Source organism: Cebus imitator, unplaced genomic scaffold, assembly GCF_001604975.1.
Source record: "Cebus imitator isolate Cc_AM_T3 unplaced genomic scaffold, Cebus_imitator-1.0 Scaffold71, whole genome shotgun sequence".
Taxonomy (NCBI): Eukaryota; Metazoa; Chordata; class Mammalia; order Primates; family Cebidae; genus Cebus; species Cebus imitator.
The window spans coordinates 465,334-484,121 of NW_016107386.1; the positions used below are offsets into that span (position 1 = coordinate 465,334).

The 18,788-nt window shown below is 54.2% G+C and overlaps 1 protein-coding gene across 4 annotated transcripts in view; it reads right to left on the reverse strand.

Annotated features, from left to right (window-relative positions):
- The window catches only part of NEURL1 (neuralized E3 ubiquitin protein ligase 1), a 93,091-nt gene that overhangs the window by 26,638 nt on the left and 47,665 nt on the right, over window positions 1-18,788 (reverse strand). Inside the window, exon 1 of one of the 4 annotated variants that reach the window (XM_017531132.2) lies at window positions 9,710-9,885. The exons of 1 other annotated variant lie outside the window; for it this stretch is intronic. In XM_017531132.2, the coding sequence (XP_017386621.1) occupies window positions 9,710-9,743 (34 nt within the window). In that variant the 5' untranslated portion in view covers window positions 9,744-9,885. Of the gene's footprint in view, window positions 1-2,506; window positions 2,562-7,230; window positions 7,298-9,709; window positions 9,886-18,788 lie in introns of those variants that run through there. 2 more of the 4 variants (XM_017531134.2, XM_017531131.2) reach the window with 2 other exon arrangements.

Consider the following 18,788-nt stretch of genomic DNA (forward strand, 5'->3'; position numbering starts at 1 on the left):
GGCTGAGGCAGGAGAATTGCCTGAACCCAGGAGGCGGAGGTTGCGGTGAGCCGAGATCGCGCCATTGCACTCCAGCCTGGGTAACAAGAGTGAAACTCCGTCTCAAAAAATATATAAATAAATAAATAAATAACCTAGCCAGAATAACTGGCTGGGTGCAGTGGCTCATGTCTGCAAACCCAGCACTTTGGGAGGCAGAGGCAGGCTGGTCACATGAGCCCAGGAATTCAAGACCAGCCTAGGCAACATGACAAAACCCCTTCTCTACAAAAAAAAAAAATACAAAAATTAGCCAGGCATGGTGGTGCACACCTGCAGTCCCAACTACTCAGGTGGCTAAGGTGGGAGGATCACTTGAGCCTGGAAGGTTGCAGTGAGCCGTGATGGCACCACTGCACTCTATCCTAGGCAATAGAGCAAGACCCAAAAAAATTAAATTAAAAAATAAAATCTATAATACAACTAACAAGTCACATCTTCGTTCAGATGGAGAGAAGAGAGGCTGCACTTTCTGACCACCATGGCACCCCCATCAGCTTCCCTGGGCAGTGCCTAGGATATGGCCCTCTACCAGGAGACTCTCAATGCTTAGCTGGACCTGTCACCCTAACCTTTAAGTTTCTTCCACATCCATGAAACAGAACGGGGGTTCCCTGCCCAGGTATGGAGAGAGAGCACTTTGGTAGCTGCAAAGCCCACTCACTGACTACCGTGCCTGTCTTCTCCTGCCCACAGTGTGGGCAGGCCAACAGGACTGCCATGGAGGCCAGGCCCGCCCTGAGCAGGTGTCCTCAGCCCCTTCTCTCCATACTCAGCTCCCTGTGTGATCATCGCCCACCGAGCCACTCTGGGGAGAACACTTGAAAACCCTCTCTGGTATGCCGGGTGTCTCCTGCCACAGACTGTGGGCTCCTGTCACGTGGCAGGCCCCAGCTGCACTCCTGACCTGTCGCTCTCTGCTCCTGGCTCCAGGGGAGCCCCTGAGCACCCCTCACCCAATCTAACAATCCTGCCTCAAGAATAAGCACCCCTTGGTTCTGTCCTCTCCTTTCCACCCTGCAGCTACAGCCCTAACTCAGATCTCGACACTCTTCTGAACCAGGGCCAGGGCCGTGATGCGCTGTGCCCAGTAGTCCTCCAGGGGGCGCTGTTCTCATGGACTACCAGTGTCCAATCTGGCAGCGGTCATCAGGATGACCCCTCCTCCCCCACTGCGGCGTCCCTGCTCCTTCTACCCCCTCCTCCATCGCAGCTGGCATTAAAATCTTGGGGGTGGAGGGGGGGTGGGGAGCAGAAAGCAAAATGAGAATGAACTAAGCATAGCTCTGATGCCAAGGGTCCAGAGGGGGCAGCTTGGGGTGGGGCTTCCTCCCTACACTATCCAACAGGGTCCTCCCAACACTGGGACAATCACCCCTTAAGGTCCCTATTCTACGAATGAAGGAGTTGGATTCAGAATGGTTAAGCCAGTCACTTGTGGTCACAGAGCAGTTACGTGGCAGAACTGGCACCTGAGGCCACGTCTGGGGTCCTTTACCCTACTCAGCATCTGGTACTGGCGCTCCTTTTCTGCATTAGTCCAAGATGGCAGGTGCTTCAGAGAAGGCTGTGTGCAGGAGGAGCTGGGCAGCCCGGGCTGAGGGAGCAGCTGCAGCAATGGGCCTCAAAATGCAGGGCGTGTGGGCAGCACAACTGCTCCACAGGGGCACACACAACTGGATAGAGCCCCAGTTGTGTCACCTGGCTCTCAGCTGAGCTCCCAGGGAGAGCCCTCAAGTGACAGATTTACAGGCTTCTTGTGAGCCCCAGTGGGGGCACCCTCCTTCCTCGAGGCTGCTGCTGACAGGGTGGAAACTCCCCCCACAGCCCCATTCCTCCTGGGCATTTTTGAGTTGCCAGACACAAGCCTGGCTGGCCCTCCGGGTGACCCTCAGCTGGCAGAACACATTCCTGCCTCTCAGCAGGGTCCCAGGGCAGATGCCTGGACACACATAGCCTCCAGAGTGACCTCCCCATGGCCCCACCAAGCTCTGCCCCAGAACCACTGGCAGAGCACCAGGTGCCCCAGCCTGGGCTCAGCTGGGCTGCCAGGGAGAGATTGGGGGGAGCTCGCCACCCCAGTAGAGAGCAGAGGCCCTGATACTGATAGCAGTGCCCAGCCTCTCACAGCTTCAAGGGCAGTGTCTTGATTTATGCCCCCAGTGCCACTCTGGCACAGAGCCTCTGAAATTAGGTTTACACATTGAGTGAGGAGCCCAGATCTGAACCCAGAGCTGGCTGCCTCCAAACCTAGCAGCTTTGTCACTAGCTATAAGACCTCTGGGAGCCTCACTTTCCTCATCTGTAAAATGGGGTTATGGCAGACCTTCATGGGATTCTTGTGACAATTAAAATAGATGGTGTATGTAAAACTCAGTTAGTGGTTGCTATCATTATTATTCTTCTTCATATCACTCTGCCTTCCTGCCCCCACACCTTTGCTCAAGCCTGTCTAAACCCCACCCACCTGTCAAGGCCCTGTTGAAGCCCACTGCATCCAAGATCATCTTGTTCTGAACCTGCGGTCCTGAAAACCAGTGCTGGCATCATCATCTTCATCCAAGAGACAGTCTTGTCTCACTTTCCGGGCAGTGGGGCAAGGCACAGAGAATGAGCATTGGAGGCAAGAGGCCCTGGGTTCCAACCCTGACCAGGCCACAGACTTGTTGTGTGACTTTGGATGAGTTGCTTAACCTCTCTGGACCTTATTTGTTTCTCTGTAAAATGAAGTTCATCATAGCTGCCCTGCCCACATCTCTAGGCTGTAGCAAGGCCTCGGTAAGTTTATAGATGTGAAAGAATTTTGCAAACTTATCATTTGATCCCAACATAAGGTCTTTTTTTAAAAAATTAAAGAAAACACAACCACTGCAGGAAATGATCAGCTCATTTCAGCCCAGTGGGAGACCAGGAACTTCAGTCTTATTTTACCCCAAACATTCTAATCTCAGATCGCCAGCATGGTCCTGATTTGAACTCGCTTATCAGCATTAACGGAACAGGGCTCCCTCTGGGGGAAAGGATTTAGGAGTATGGTTGGAAGGCTGGGGAGGCTTGACTCCTGGTGGGAGGAGGACAGGTGGGGATGGAAGCTGGGGGACAGAGATGATTGTAAAACTGGGCAGAAATAAACTTCTTTGGGTTCCCTAAAGGGGCCTCTACCTCCCACACCTGCCTCTGACTTCCAGGCTTGGCCCAGCCCCATTTCTGTGCTGGGAACCTTTGCTTCCCCCTTCTCACCTATGTATCTGCCTTTCTCATGCATCCTTCAGACCTAGATTTTTCCCAGAAGTCCCTCTGACCCCTAGACTAGGTTAGGGGCCTTACTATGGACCTCTGAGGACCCCATAAGCCCCCTAACAGAGCACCCAACACCAAGCAGCCTTTCCCAACCCTGGTTCTTACACAGGATTAAGCCCAGTTGCCCCAGGGCACTCGTATGCTATGCATTGACTTGTCTCTTCCGCATCCAGAATGGTTTTGGTTATATGCCATCCTCGGGAGAGTTGAGAAGTCACTCCCATCAGTTTCTGTGTTCTGCAGAGTAGCACTGCGCTGGGAAAGGCTGCAGGGTTATTTGTGCCTGTCTGTCCCCCTGATGGACTGTGAGCCTCCCTAGGGCAGAGACCATTGTCTTTTTTGTTACTGTTTTTCTATAGCCTAGTTCACAGCACATAGTAAGTCCTCAATAAAAATTGCTGAATGAATTGCTAGTGTTTGATTCTTCTATCTACCGATGAATTGGCAGGAGTTCAGGCAGCACCCACCTTGTGTCTTGCCCTTTCTGGTGTCCAGTGGAGAAATTAGAAAAAGAAAGGAATGAAGGCAGCAGCTCCCTTCCCTGCCTAGCAAGCCTGACTATAGCCGTGCCTGCTCAAGAATCTTCACTAGCTCCCCGCTTGCCAGCAGTAGAAGAGAAGCAGATAAGGAAGGCCCTGAGGGTTGATTCTTTCTTGCGTATCAGATGCTGCAGCATTTTTCCTTTATACACAACTGATCACACCCTCCAATCCCTGCAAGGCAGGTATCTATGGGAACAGCCTCTGCAACAACTATCCCTGTGTCCAGCCCTTGGCATTCAGGCCCTTGTGTGACCCCCTTCCCCTTAAGCATGGGCTGGGCCTAAAAAGTAGCTTCTAATGAATAGAATAGGGAGGAAGTAATGGAACGTCACACCCAAGACTGGGTTATAAAAAGACTGTGGCTCCCATCTTGGTTACTCTCTTGCCTCTTCTGAATTGCTCCCTCAGGGGGAAGCCAGCCGCCATGGTGAGGGGCCGCCCTGCAGAGAAGCTCATGTGTCGAGGGACCAAGGACTGCCCATAGCCACGTGATTAAGCTTGGCAAGCCTTCTGATGCAGCCACAGCCAACAATGTGACTGCAACCTCACGACAGACACGAAGCCGGAGGCACCTAGCTAAATAGTGCAGAGATTCCTGAGCCACAAAAACTGGGAGATCATTAAATGTTTGTTGTTTTAAGCTGCTAAGCGTTGAGGTGATTTGTTAAGCAGCAATAGATGACTAAAGCAGTTTCAATAGTCCCATTTCACACATAAGGAAACAGAGGCTCTGAGAGGTAATAATGCCCAGGGTTACACAACTGGTAAGTGGCGGAGCTGGGCTCTGAATGCAGATCTGTTGCACTCTGCAGAGGTTCCTCTGTGGGTCCCAGCTAGCTGGCTGGCACGCTCAGTCCCCATCTCCTCCCAAGTCAGTTTCTCCATAAACACCACAGGCCCCAGGCATGCCCAGGTGGAGGCCATGTTAGCACCCTAGGACCTCCCACAGAGCGCCTGGCATGCAAACAGCAGATCCTGCTGCTCCCTGGAAGATGAATGAACTCATCATGACAGGGTGGGTGAAAGAAAGTAGCAGGGAACGGGCAAGACTGGCACCTTCATTGCCAAGTTAATCCCCAACTGAGCCTTTTGCTCTCTCACTCACTTTCCCCATCCTGACATTTCTAGCAGCCAGAGGTGTATACAGCTGTGCCTCCCAATTCCTCACTGCTGGGAGGAGGACGAGTCCTCCTCCTCTCCCTCAAACATTAACCCTTCAGGGCTCAGCTCCCAATCCCTGTCCCTGTCCTCCCAGCATCTCCCCAAAGCCTCCCGGGCCAGGCCTGGAGAATGAGGGGAAGTGTAGCTCAGTAACATCAGCAGCCCTAGTTCCCCATATCAAATCCAGTCACGCACGTGTACATGTGTGGACACACACAGATGGTAGCTGTGCCCCATGGCAGACACAAGCACAGTTATGCAGGCCCACAAGGGCTGGGGGACACAGAGATAGCAGGTGAGTGTGTATGTGTGTATGCGTGTGTGCATGTGTATATGCGCATGTGTGTATATGTGTGCACTTGTGGGTATGTGTGTGCATATGTGTGTACAGGCATGCATGTTATGTGTACATACATTGTGTATATGTGTGCATGTGCATATGTGTATATGTGTGCATGCACGTGTGTGCATACCCGTATGTATATATGCACACACATGTGTATGTGTGTGTGAGACATGTGCACATGTGTATTGTGTGTATGTGTGTGCATGTGTGTGCATGCACGTGTGTATTGTGCATGTGTGTGCACATATTTGTGCATGTGCATGTGTGTGTGCGCGTGTGTGCGTGTGCACTGGCAAGCACACACAGGCCTAGAAGAGCCTCCACAAAAGCCTTCACAAAAGCACACTCCACCTGTGGAGTGCTCACTATGTGCCAGGTCTACTGCCTTTAGCGTCTACCAGCTCACTTAATCCTTCCTATAACTCTATAAGGCAAAACTTACCCTTCCCAATTTACAGAAGTGTACGCTGAGACGCAGAGAGATGAAGGGACTGATCCGAAGTCACACAGCCAGCAAGAGCAGAACAGGATTCAAACTCAACAGGAGAACACCTGCTCCACTTTCTCTTCCTCTTCAAATGCTGCCTGGCCTCCATGTCCAGCCCTGGCCTCACCTCCCTGATGGTTCCCCCACCCACCCCCTCAGGCCACCTTCGGCTCCAACTGCCCTGCCCTCCAGCAACAAGGGCCTCTGTCCACCCCACACTTTTCCCCTCTAACCACTGACCCAGCATCTGCTGGGAGCCACTGCATGCCAGGAGCCAGGCTGAGGTAAGCGAATGCAGAGTTGTAATGACCTGATGCCCACCTTCCTGGAGCATACAGGCACAAGCGGGGCGTGGGGTTGTGCAGGTGTGCACCTTCAAGCCACAGAGCTCCCCTTGGCCTAAGCCCCCAGAGCTGCTGCTGGGAGATGAGCGGCTCCCTCTGCTAATCTTGGGTCTCACAAGGCCACTGGATGCCTTCTCTGCTGCTGCCTGCTTGAGGATTAAGGAATCCAAGAAGGGTAAGTGGGGGACCTGCCACAGAAGGAACAAGGCCTGGCTTCCCCGCTGAGGCGCCAGCTGTGTGGCCTCAGTTAGCCATTTCCCTTTTCTGGCTGCAGCATCTCCCTCTGTGACAGGAGGGGGTGGGAGCCAATGTCTCGGGTCCCTGTACCCTAGCATCCTCTGACACTCAGGGTTGTTAAATCCAGAGACTGACCTGGGGGTGACACATATGTCTGGGTGCATGTGCGTGTGTCACCCACACGTCAAGCATCAGCAAGGGGTCCATCCCTTGCCCTGAGGGAGCATTGAAGGGAGAGGAAAGAGGAAGGGCAGAAAAAGGAAGGAGAGGATGGCAGAGGCGAGAGGAAGAGGGGCCTCCTCATGCCACTGCTGCCTTCCTCCTCTCACCCCACTTCCCACCCCTGCCAGCCTGCCCTCAAGACCGGGAGCAGCTCTGGAAACCTGCCGATGGAAGAGATCAAGCGTGTAACCGCTGAAACCATTTTCCAAATGGGAATTCATTTCCCCATGGGTCTCCTGCCAGGCTGGTCCCAGAGGAGCCTGACTCCTCACCACCAGCCCCACTACAGACACACACACACACACACGCATAGCACAGGCACAGAGCACCACAGATGTGGCTGCCCCCACAGGGAAACGCAGGCACAGCCACACGCAGTCACTTCAATCCACAGTTAGAGACACATCACACAGGTACACAGAGATCCAAAACACAGATACCCATCTGTTGACATCAGAAGCTCAGAGAGCCAAAACACATCCACAAACAAAACACAAAACTAGATAACCCCCGACACACATACAGAGTCCTGGGTCTTCCTCTCTCACCCACCTTAAGGCAGCAATCCAAAATGTTTGTCCTGAAACAAGCCTTAAGTCCAAGGCCTTAAAGAAAATACAATCAAGGACCATTTCAATGTGTCCTCAGGAGCCCAGCTACAGGCTTCGGCACCCCTAGGAAGGAGCAAACCCCTGCATCTCCCGCTGGCCCCAGCTCATTTCCCAGAAGAAGGTGAAACCAGAGCCACCAGAGCAGTCAGTGTGTGTGTACAGGTGTGGGCACACCTGGGTGTGGACGCATGGGGACGCATATGCAGGGGTTCTGGTGAGGGTCGGGGTGGCTGTGTAGGCACAGGCAAACACTCCCTCTCCATACCCTCCAGCTCCTGTCCCCTCTATTTGTGCAATGGCAAAGGCCAGGACGAGCTTAGGGGAGGCCCCACCAGGGTGCACAGTTCTGGCAAAACAATGGAGGCCAAGGCAGATGGGGCACTTGATGAGCGCTCACTGATGGCCACCTAGCCTGGATGCCCAATTCCTAGAGTTCTCAGATCACCCCAAGTGATCCTCCTGCCCCCAGGGAAATGGGACAAATGACAAATGAGAGGGAGGGAATATGACCCTGGGCCAGGATGCCTTTCCAAGCCCTCCTGCTTTTCCTCATGTTAAGTTCTCTGCTCACATGATTCATATAATCTTGTTTTCTTTTTTTCTTTTTTATGTTGCCCAGGCTGGTCTCAAAATCCTGGGTCCAAGCAATCCTCCTACCTCAGCCTCCAAAGTGTCTGGGATTGCCTGGCATGAACCACCAGGCCCAGCCTGCATGGCAGTTGTAGGAGGAGGGTGCTTTCACTAGCCTCATTGACAGGTGAGAAAACCAAGGCTCAGGAAGACATTTGCTTCCTTACAAAACACATCTAACCGCTCCCAGAGCAGGAGCTAGGGTGGCCTCAGGTCCACCCTCTAGGGAGCCTGTGCTCCAGGCAGCTGCTAGAGGACAGTGTACTGTGTCCTAAGCCTACTCTGAGGGCCTCTCTGTCCTTCCCAGACCACAGGCTTGCCCAAGCCTGACTCCAGTGGAAAATGCCAGTTGGCTCCAGACCCTCTGCCAACAGGCTCCGCCAGGGCCAGCAAGCCCCGAGGAGAGCCCCCACCCCACAGACAGGCAAGGCCAGTCCCAGGTCAGCCCAATCCAAGTCTCCAGCCAAGGCCCAGGCCACTGGCAGTGCCCCTGGCATGGCTCCGGATTATGTGTCTTCCAGGGCCTTCCATCTGTCACTTAGCCCTCCAAGCCCAGGACGGAATTCATTTCCTTGTAGGAGAGCCAATGATTTGCTTTTCCTACATCTTTCCCTGTCTTTTTGTTTTTTAATTAGAAATTACTCTCCCAAAGTCCACAGCCTGGAAGGGAGAAGCCACCTGGTCATCAGTTCCGGCCGCGGCTGCCCACACACTCCTGCCGCCACCCTCCTTCCTTCCTGAGCCTCTCCCAGGCTCCTCAGTGCCCACTGGACTCAGCAGATGGACACTGCCCCACCTCCTAATATCCCATCTGAGCAGGGAGCGCGGGACACAGGGGAATGCGTCAGGGACTCCCCAAGGTCAGCCCATGCTGTTCTGGCCAGTTTGTAAAGGAACCCCAGTTCCCAGGGCCCAGAGAAGACACACAAGTCCCTAGGAAGCCTTCTCCTCTCCGGGTCTGCTGCCACATCGGCCATGGCGCTCCCAAGACCACACTACTAGAGCCAGGGGAACAGAGGACAGGGGTTGGGGCAAGCAAGAGCCCTACAAATGGGGAGCCAAGCATTGGCCCCCCTCCCTCCCACGCCTCCAGCTCCAGGCTGTGGGTCTGACTGTGGAAGTGAACTGCAGGGATCAGAAGTTCACTGCCTCCCCCACAGAGCACACACTAGGAGAGGCGAGATCAGGCGATATGAGTTGCTGTCACTTGCACACCCGTGTGCTTAGGCACAAGCGGGCACAGGTGCACACCCACGGGCACCTTCAGTGCCTTCTCACCGCACAGGCACACACACACACTCAGCACACATGTGGGTGTCCATAGGTCTTTGCAGAGCTCCATCATGGAACCCAGTACCACCTCCAAGGCCCACATCCCAGGACTGACAAACAAGTCCCCCCAGCTGTCTAACTAACTGTGGCTGCCTCTGTCCCGGGAGAGGCAGGTAGGGACACCTAGGACCTTGCATCCCACTTGGGGGCTAGTCAGCACCTTGGTAAGAGGACATGGAGGTAAGAGGACAAGGAGATTTTGTGGGGAGCCTCAGCTGCCTGACCTCGCACCGGCTGTCAGGGAAGGCGCCCCTCTTACCGCTCTCCCCAGCTCTGTTGCTGCCCCCCGCCCCAGAGCCCACCACCAAAAGGTGCCCCTCACACAGCCCCAGAGCCCCACATGGAGTGAAGAGGCAGGGGCACGACCGAGCCCTCAGCCCCAGCGCCCCTCCGCCCGGCCTCCCCAGGCGGTCCCCGGGCTGCGGTGGGCGGGCCGGCAGGCATCCGAGGGGCCTTACCGTGGAGAGTGCTCCGGGTGATCTGTCCCCCCATCTCGGGCGGCAGGCAGCGCAGCCACCTCTGCTGGGCCAGCCGGCTGGTCACCAAGTCGCCCTGGCCGGCACCTCCCCGCCTCCTCCCCCGTCTCCTCCCCCGCGGGCGGAGGCCGGCATGGCAGGCCCCTCCCGCGCCCCCACGCGCCCCCTCCCGCACACGCGCACGCCGCCCGCCTGCGGCCAGCCGGCCACACGCGCACGCAGCACGCACACCCCTCCGGCCGGCGCCTCCCGGCTCCCACCCACTCCAGCCTCCCCACCTCCCGCGCTGGTACAGCCGATGGGATCTGTCATGTTTATTTACATAAGGAGGAGGAGACTAGAGGCTTCCTGAAATAGCAGCAAGCTCCAGAAAGCAAGCAGAGGCGCGCACACGCACACACATCCCCATCACACACAGTCCCATCCCAAGGATGTAGTGACACACACACCCCTCCCCTATCACCCAGGCCGAACGACAGCCATTCATTCACCAGCTTCATGCACCTACTCCATGCAGAGGTCCAGCTAGGTGAGAGGGGACCCCCTGGGAAGCATAACAGACATTGTCCCTGCCCTCAAGAGGTTCACAACCAAGCTGATAACCAAGTACTAACACCGTTTCTGTCTTCTTCCAAGCTCTGTTCCAAGGCCTTTGCAAGTACTAACTCCTTCAGTCCTCACAGGCTGAATGATGAGGTCAGTATTACAGTCATTATCAACAGGTACCATCTCTGGGATGTTGATGATGGTCTTACAGACGAGAAAACTGAGACAGAGAGAGGCTGCTCACCTAGAAGGGGGCAAGGCTGGGATTCGAACCCAGGTAGTGCCGCACCAGAATCCAGGCTTCCCCCACACACACCAACCTATCCCTTTAATCATGCACATACACATACACACATACCACACACCCCAACACAGACCTGCACTATTTGTCTGCATCAAGTCACACAGATGTGCATATATGTGGGCTCACAAGCATTCAGGAGTATTCACCATTGAGCACACTCAGCCACCTACTGCCCACTAGACATGTACTCACATGGTTACATGCACACCTCAAAATGTACACACTAACACACGCCTGCTTCCACAGACTCACAAAGTTTCCAGAGAAATCTTAAGGTGGCCACTGGCACTACACACTCAGGGCCTAGGGAAAGGTGCAGACAGAAGGGGAAGAGGGAGGCTAGGAGGTTGGGCCCCTCTAGCCCTGGGCAGGCGTGCCGGGAGCCCAGATCAACATCAAGAGAGCAGCTGCCATGCACTGAGCGTGAACTGTGCACCAGGAACTGTGTGGGTGGGAGCGGCTATGATTACGTCTGTTTTACGGAGAAGAAGGTAGAGGTTCTGAGAGGCTAAGGAGCTTGCCTGAGGTTACCCAGCAGGTCACAGGCAGGGCCAGGACTCGGGCAGTGTCTGGGACAATGTCATCATCCCACACAGGCTCAAGGGCCTCTGCCAGGACAACAGGACAGCACCCTCCTCCCTAACCCTGGCATGGCCCCAGCTCCTGTCCTCAATGTGTGGGATCTTGGACCCCAGGGAAAGGACTGGGTGGGAAGGGAAAGCCAGTGGGCAGGTTGGGGGACAAAGGGGTGGGGGCTGAGGAAGGCGCCATGGGAAAGGTAGGGGCTGCCCTGCAGCAGGTGGAACTCAGAGGCCTGGGCCATGTAAGGGACTGGACTGGACTGGGTTCTGAGCCCACAGCTCAAGACCCTGCTGCTCCCACTTCTGAGCAGGTCTGGGGAAGGGGTTAGGAGAACAAGGAAGGACATTCAGGCCTGACCTAGAGTCATCAGCAGAGGGCAGGGCATGCCCTGGGTGGGAGAGCAAGCTCAGTCTGCCAATCCTCCTCCCAGCCAGAGGCATGCCCAAGACTTCTGGGAGAAGCCACAACACCCACACAAGGCAGCCCACTTTCCATGGTGCAGAGTCACACATGCACACTTCCTGGCACACGTACCCAGTTCCCATGGGGGACAGAAGCTAAGTCAGTCTGACAAGGAGAAACGAAGCCAAATTCCCTTTGTCGGAAACGATCATAATAACGGCGCACGTGAGGCCTTACTGCGTGCTCTGTACTGCCCTGAGCGTGTTACACATTTAACTTGCTCAATCCTCATGGGAACCCTAAGAGATTAGTGTATGTGTATGCCCATTTTACAGATGAGGAAATTGAGGTCAAAAGAAGATGCTTTGGAGTCTGTTCCTGTAGCAGCAGAGTCACCGTCCTCACCCTGCCTGCCTTTTAACACACCCGACTGGGCCCTTGCCCACCAATCCCTTGCATATGGCCAGCCTGTCCTTCCTATGGCCCCACACCCAGACGCCAGCCTCCCTCTCACCTTGGCTCCTGCCTTCTCCTCACTTGGGCCCAGTCCCTTCCCACCACCCAGCACTGGAAACACCTCTTCTGGGAAGCCTCCCTAGGCCCCCAGGTAAGAGTGCGTCCCTGTTCCTGGCACTTATCTTTCCTCTGAGCCCCTGGGCAGTGACCTCCTAGCCATTAAATTACTCTGTCCTACACAGAGTGAGCCATGGCCTGGCTGGAGCCCTGTCTGCTTGCCCCAGCTTCTCCTCGGTGCACCTCCACCATTTAATTCAACTCTCCCAGCATGTACTGATCCCCTACTCTGTATCAGACACAGCTATGCACTGGGGGTGCAAGGGTGGTCCTCAGTGGCAGGTTCTGGTTCTCATGGACTTCCAGACCAGAGGGAAACAGATATTTATCAAGTAGCCTCACTAAGGAGCATGTCATCGCAACCTAAGAAAAAGTGTCGGGAAAAAAGGAGCAAGGCTCTGGGGTGCTCAGGACAGGCTTTCCTGAGTGAAAGCGAAGACAAGATCTGAAGGCTAATGGCCCTGTGCTATGGAGGTGGCTTAGGAGAGTGAGGGTAACACAGGCAAAGGCCCTTTGGCTGGAAGGAGCTGGCATGTTCCAGAAGCAAGGCTGGTATGGAGCAGGATGAGCAGGGGGAACCTTGGGAAATACTCTGTTGCCCAGCCAGGATGGGTCAGGGGTACGCCAGGAGGGCCTTGAGGAGCAGCGTCAAGACTCTGGTCTTCGTCCTGAGAGCAACAGGGAAGTCCTGCAGCAGGGCGGCAACTGACCAGAACAGCATTTCAGAAAGTCACTCTCCTATCTGGTTGTGAAGGATGAGAGGAGGCCAGAGGCCCCAGGGGAGGGAGCAGCAGCGGCATCCCACATCCCGCATCCGGCAGGGTTGGGTCTCACCTGACTTAGCCTCACTCCCCTCGGGCTTCCATCACTCCTGTCCCAGCCCAGGGCAGGCACTCAGAAAACATCTCACAAACATACCTGAAATCATTTTCAGACACAGGACTGCAGGAAAGCAGCCAAGTAGCAAGCAGGCAGGGATGGGAGCAGGTTGGGGGCTCCATGAGCTGCGAGTCCTTCAGGTGAGCAGCAGCCCCCACTCTGGCCACTTGAGTGAAACAGAACAGAGAACTGGGAGGCGGCCTGAGTGGCCTCCAGGGCTTCAACACCACAGTCTGAAGGGTTTTCCCCACAGACGTATGGGCCTGTTTCCCACAACTGCTTCCCCAAATGGGATGTGGCAATGTCCTGTGTCTGAGGCTTCCCTCTCCTGTCACTTCCCCAGGCAGTGTCCAGGACCTCTAGACAGGGAAGCAACCCTGGGACATGGCAGAAGAGCTGCACCCGTTCTCTGTTTTATTCACTGGGGCGTCCCATAACATTTCATCTGGGGCCAGGCACAGCGGCTCATGCCTATAATCCCAGCACTTTGGGAGGCCAAGGCAGGTGGATCACTTGAGGTCAGGAGTTTGACACCAGCCTGGCAAACATGGTGAAACCCTGCCTCTACCAAAAATATAAAAAATTTGCCAGGTGTGGTGGTGCACACCTGTAATCCCAGCTACTGGGTAGGCCGAAGCGGAAGAATTGCTTGAACCTAGGAGGCGGAGGTTGCAGTGAGCCGAGATGGTGGCACTGCACTCCAGCCTGTGTGACGGAGTGAGAGGGGATCTCAAAATTCATTTGGCCAAAGGATTCTGTTACTAAAAGGGGTGAGAAAATCACTAACATACATCATTTATTCACTTATTCATCCATCAACTATTCACTGAATGCCTGCTATGCACCAACTGGTGAGCAGGACCCAGTGCACATGCTGCAGAAGCCAGGGCTTAACAGGGGCATGGATGGGGAAACAGGCAGTTCCGGATCCCAGCAGGAGCAGGCTGGGATCGAGGAATGAGATTCTTTCGGCTCTGACTAAATGATCTGTGGTCCGTTCTATAGCTACACTTTGGCAAGGATGTGAAAGGGGAATAGAAGCAAATATGTGGTAGAGGGTATAAATGCTATCATTTATTGATCACTTACTATGTGCCAGGCATTGTGCTAAGTATCTCATGTATCAACTAATCCCAAAACCTTCCTCCAGGAGTTATAATCATCCCCATTTTGCAGGCTATAAAACTGAGGCTTAGAGAGGTTATACTGAAGGGAAGACAAAGTAGGCTTCAAACCCAGACCAGCCTAACATCAAAACCCATGCTCTATCGAGGAAAGGGCAAAGGGCAAGGGCCCCTCTCGCTGAGGGAAGAGAAGACAAGGGGACAGTGGACCTTATCATTAAGGAAGCAGAAGGGTCCTATGTGGCAGCAGAGCCTAGACGTTTTCCAGTGGACAGAAGGAACAAATTCTCTGGGGAATAGAAACCCACAGAGTCACAGTCACCAAGCTCTCTGAGGGGGAAGAGCCTCCAGAGAGCACTGGGGTCAGCCCCTATCTTCAGGCAGGCAAAGAAGTTCTGGGTCCATTTTCCAGGTATAGCAAAGAAGGCCCAGTAAATGATAGAGACTTTCCCAAGGTAGCACAGTGGGTGGAAGGTAAGAAGGACTGGAACCCTGGAGTGATGTCTTCTGGTGCCATGCTTAGGAGGTATAGAAGACAACACTGGACAAGGGAGGGGGGAAACTTTTTATGGGGTAGGGGGAAGTGACTAGGGTCTGGGGAGGTCAGGAAGAGGACCGTGCTGGGGAGGAGCTAGGAGGCAGCCCTTGGCTGCTATAGTGTTTCCTTCATCAAGAACAAGGGATAATTTGATTGAGCTGATGAGTCACCTCATCAGCATTTGAGGCTTATGGCCGTCCTGCCAGGGCCCCATTCTCTCTACCCATTAGGCTGGGCCTGGCACCAGAAAATAGGAAGCAGGGAACCCCAGCTGAAAGCTTCCTCCTATGGCCAGAGCTGCTGCCTCGAGTCTGGAAGATCGAGGGATGAGGAGGGAGAGGAGAACAAAAGTACCCAGAGACAGAGAGGGCAAGCCACATGCCACAGAAAAACTGCAGCCAGGGAGCCCAGAGGGCGTCCTCGGGGGCTGGGACAGGTGCCCCAACTATGACAGCTGCCAGACGCCCAGGAGGATGGGAACACAACAGGTGCAGAGGCAGGGTGGAGACTGAAAGGGAATCTGAGCAAACAGCCTGGAGTTGAAGCCCCTCCCGGCCCAGGCCCACCGCCAAGTAGCCCTTTTTTGGCCTCTCTGAGACACAAACACACCTGCTTGTGCTCCCCAGTTCCAGGCCTCAGGGCCAGCCTGGCCAGCCTGGACTGGAAAGAGGGTCACCATCCATGCCAGGCAGAAAGGATGGAACAAGGAAGAAACCAGGTTTCTATTCCCAGGACAGAGTGTGCCAGACAGAGCCCACACCCACAGAGCCCCTAGCTGGAGGCAAACATTTGCCTATGATAAGATCTGTGTCACAGGTCAGGAAGGGTGAATGGATGTGCCCACCCCACCCATGTGGAGGGTGAGAGCTCTGGTCTTCAGGTCGGGCAGGCAAGCTACTGAGCTTCTCTGAGCCTCCACCATCTCTTCTCCATGGTGGGGACCACGTGGCCCAGAAACTTGTGAGAACTGAATAACATGACACCTGTGAGGGCCACCGCCCGGCTTCATCCAGAACAGCAATGCTTGAGACTCAGAGAACTCAGGAATCCACTTAGAACTGGAGGGACTGAAGTCTCTGCCCCAGCCTTGGAGAGGAGTGACTTGGGATGCAGGATATGAGAATAGCACTAAGAATACGGCCAGGCACGGTGGTTCACACCTATAATCCCAGCACTTTGGGAGGCTAAGGCAGGCGGATCACCTGAGATTAGGAGTTCGAGACCAGCCTGACTAACATGGTGAAACCCTGTCTCTACTAAAAATACAAAAATTAGCTGGGCATGGTGGCACACACCTATAATCCCAGCTGCTCCAGAGGCCGAGGCAGGAGAATCACTTCTTGAACCCAGGAGGCAGAGGTTGCAGTGAGCAAAGATTGTACCACTGCACTCCAGTCTGGGTGACAAGAGTGAAAACCTCGTCTCAAAAAAAAAAAAAAAAGAATGCACGTTACCCAAGGAGGAGAAATAGAGGACCTGCTTTAGTAAGTAAGAACCATTTATTCAGTACCCACTTACCCTATACCAGGCACCGTTCTAAGCTTTGCATGTATGATTGCATTCGTGCCTCATATGCAAATGCCATTTCAGAGTGCTGGGTAGCAGTCGGTTTTTCTAAGGAAGTAGATTAAACAGTCCCTTGTCACCTGGTTAGTGCCGCTTTTGTTCAGGAATAGAATGAATTTGAAACTGGAAGCTAGCCTTTGTGCCAGCAATCACAAGTGGTAAATTAGCAGGGCCTGAATGCATAAGATTTCTCCCTACACCAGAACCTGGATGGGGAGGGTGAGGAAGGGCAGACAATGAAACTTTATGGAGGGAGGAGACCCAGGGTGACGCAGGAGACAGGGTGAGTGCAGGATGTGCTGGAACAAGACACGGGCCTCGTCCATCAGAGATGCGGAAACACACTCTGCTGATCCCTGCTGGGCTCGCCTGGATTATGAGAAAAGCTGGCAGCTGATAACAGGAAGTTAAATCCCTCCTCAGCAGGCAGAGATCCCTCCTGCATTCATCCCTCCCTTCACCTCCACCCCATGCACACACTCACACTCACACACACACCTTCACCCCCACGGCTCAGCCTAGGCTCCTGGTGCCCACTCCTTCTTGTGCCAGGCCCCTAGCTTGCTGAAGTCAACCCAAAGCTGGGAGGCCCCCCTCCTTCCTCTGGGGATTCTGCTTCCTCTGGCTCTTGCTGGCTTCCTGCCCCTCCCAGGTCCAGCTTACAGAAGGATGGTGAAGCCCAGGACCAGGTGACTTGGCCTCCACTTCTGTTCCTGTGTCATGGCCCTGCCCCTGCCTGCTGCCCCTCCTGGGGCCTCTCACTCCAACCTTTGGGCTCAGATACTGGGTGTTAGTAGCTACAATAAAGTGACAGTACAGGACCCCACAGGGCTCAGCCCTTGGCTGGGGTACTTCAGGATGGCCACTGGGAGCCGGATCCCAGTGCTGTGACACAGCAAATACTACTCAATGCCCAATGCCACCAGTGTTGTCTACACTAGGGGCTTCACAGTACAGGTGGTGGTTAAGAGTAGGCTCTAGAGTCAGACTTCCTGGGTTCAAACCTTGGTTCTGACATCTATTAACTGTCCATTTCTTCTTCTGAAATACTGGGTTGATAGTAATAGTGCCTACCTCCTAGGGCTACTGGGGAGATGAAATGAGCTCATGCATGTAGTGTGCGCAGAACAGTGTGGGGTACATGAGAAGCACTACTATGTGGTAGCACTACAGATAAGCTACTCCTGACTTCTATACAAAGGCCCTGACCTTACCCTTCCATACAAATGGGGAAGCCAGGATACAGAGCTGGGAACTTGAGTTGGAATTTGATCTCAAGTCAGGCTGCCCAGAGCTGTTCTATCTGGAGGCTTCTTCCCCTCAAAGCTCTTCAGTCCCAAAAGGCCTAGTGGCCTGGCCTCCCCACCTCCCCCTCTGACCTGGCTCCCTTGAAGGGCTTTTACCCCATCAGTGGGGGTCCTAGCACTTCCTCCTCTGCAAAAACTAGGCAGGAACTCAACAAATAAGTACCCAAATCAATTCAGAAAATTACATCTGCTGCCAGCATCTTGAAACATCTGCTCTGGGCCCCCAGAAGGGGAGGAACTCCGCACCCTAGATGGGGACATTGAGGCTTGGGGACACTGAATACTTTGCCCGGGTCACACAGCTAATGCTCAGCTAAGCTGGGATTTAGACACACACCTACTGGACATCAGAGCCCAACACCTGCCCCTCTGCCACGTGGCCTCTCAGAATAATGACCCAGCTCTTAAAAGCTACGAAGCAATGTCACCAACATCTTACTGGATCTGCAAAAGTACCCTATCAGGTTCCACAGAACAGATGCTCATCCCTTTGCATAGAAAGAGAAAAACAGAGGCTCAAGGAGATGGAAATGAATTGCTAAAGCTATAGAGTGCCAGAGCTGGGACCGGAACCCAATTTCAGACACAAGAGTGCAGGCCCCAGGACTTTGTCAACTGCAGATGCTGCCCCTGAGAGCAGCCCCCTTCAGTTAAATCAACACAGTATCAGTCAGAGGGGCCCAGGGTCACTGCAGCCACAAATGTAAAATTGGAGCTGGACACGTTTCCAAATGTCTGTCATGCCAGAGCTTTGGGAGGCCGAGGCAGGAGGATCACTTGAGCCCAGGAGTTTGAGGTTACAGTGAGCTATGATTACACTCCTGGACCTGGCGTAGGTGACATAGTGGGACCTTGTGTCAAAAAAAAGCAAAGTGGAGCATGATCCCAATGTGGACTCCCCAGGAATTTAGCTGTAGTGTGCCATAGTCACTGTCCTGCTCTGCGGGAGTCCCTGCCACACATCCAGGCACCCACCTGCAGGCCTCGCCCCACCCAGGCTCTGGGCCCACTCCCACACTAGGGGTCAGAGCTTCAGCACCACACACGTCTCCAAAAGAGAAAGTAGGGACTGAAGCAGGGGGTGCCAGTTCTCACAGGCCCCAAGGCATAAACCTGGAAATGCTCTAGAAAGAAAAAGGGAGTGGCAGGTCCTTTTCAGGAGCAGGGGTCTTAGCTCAGCTCCAAAACAGGAACTTCTGTTCTCTTTTTTATTTTTACTTTTTTTTTTTTTTTTTTGGAG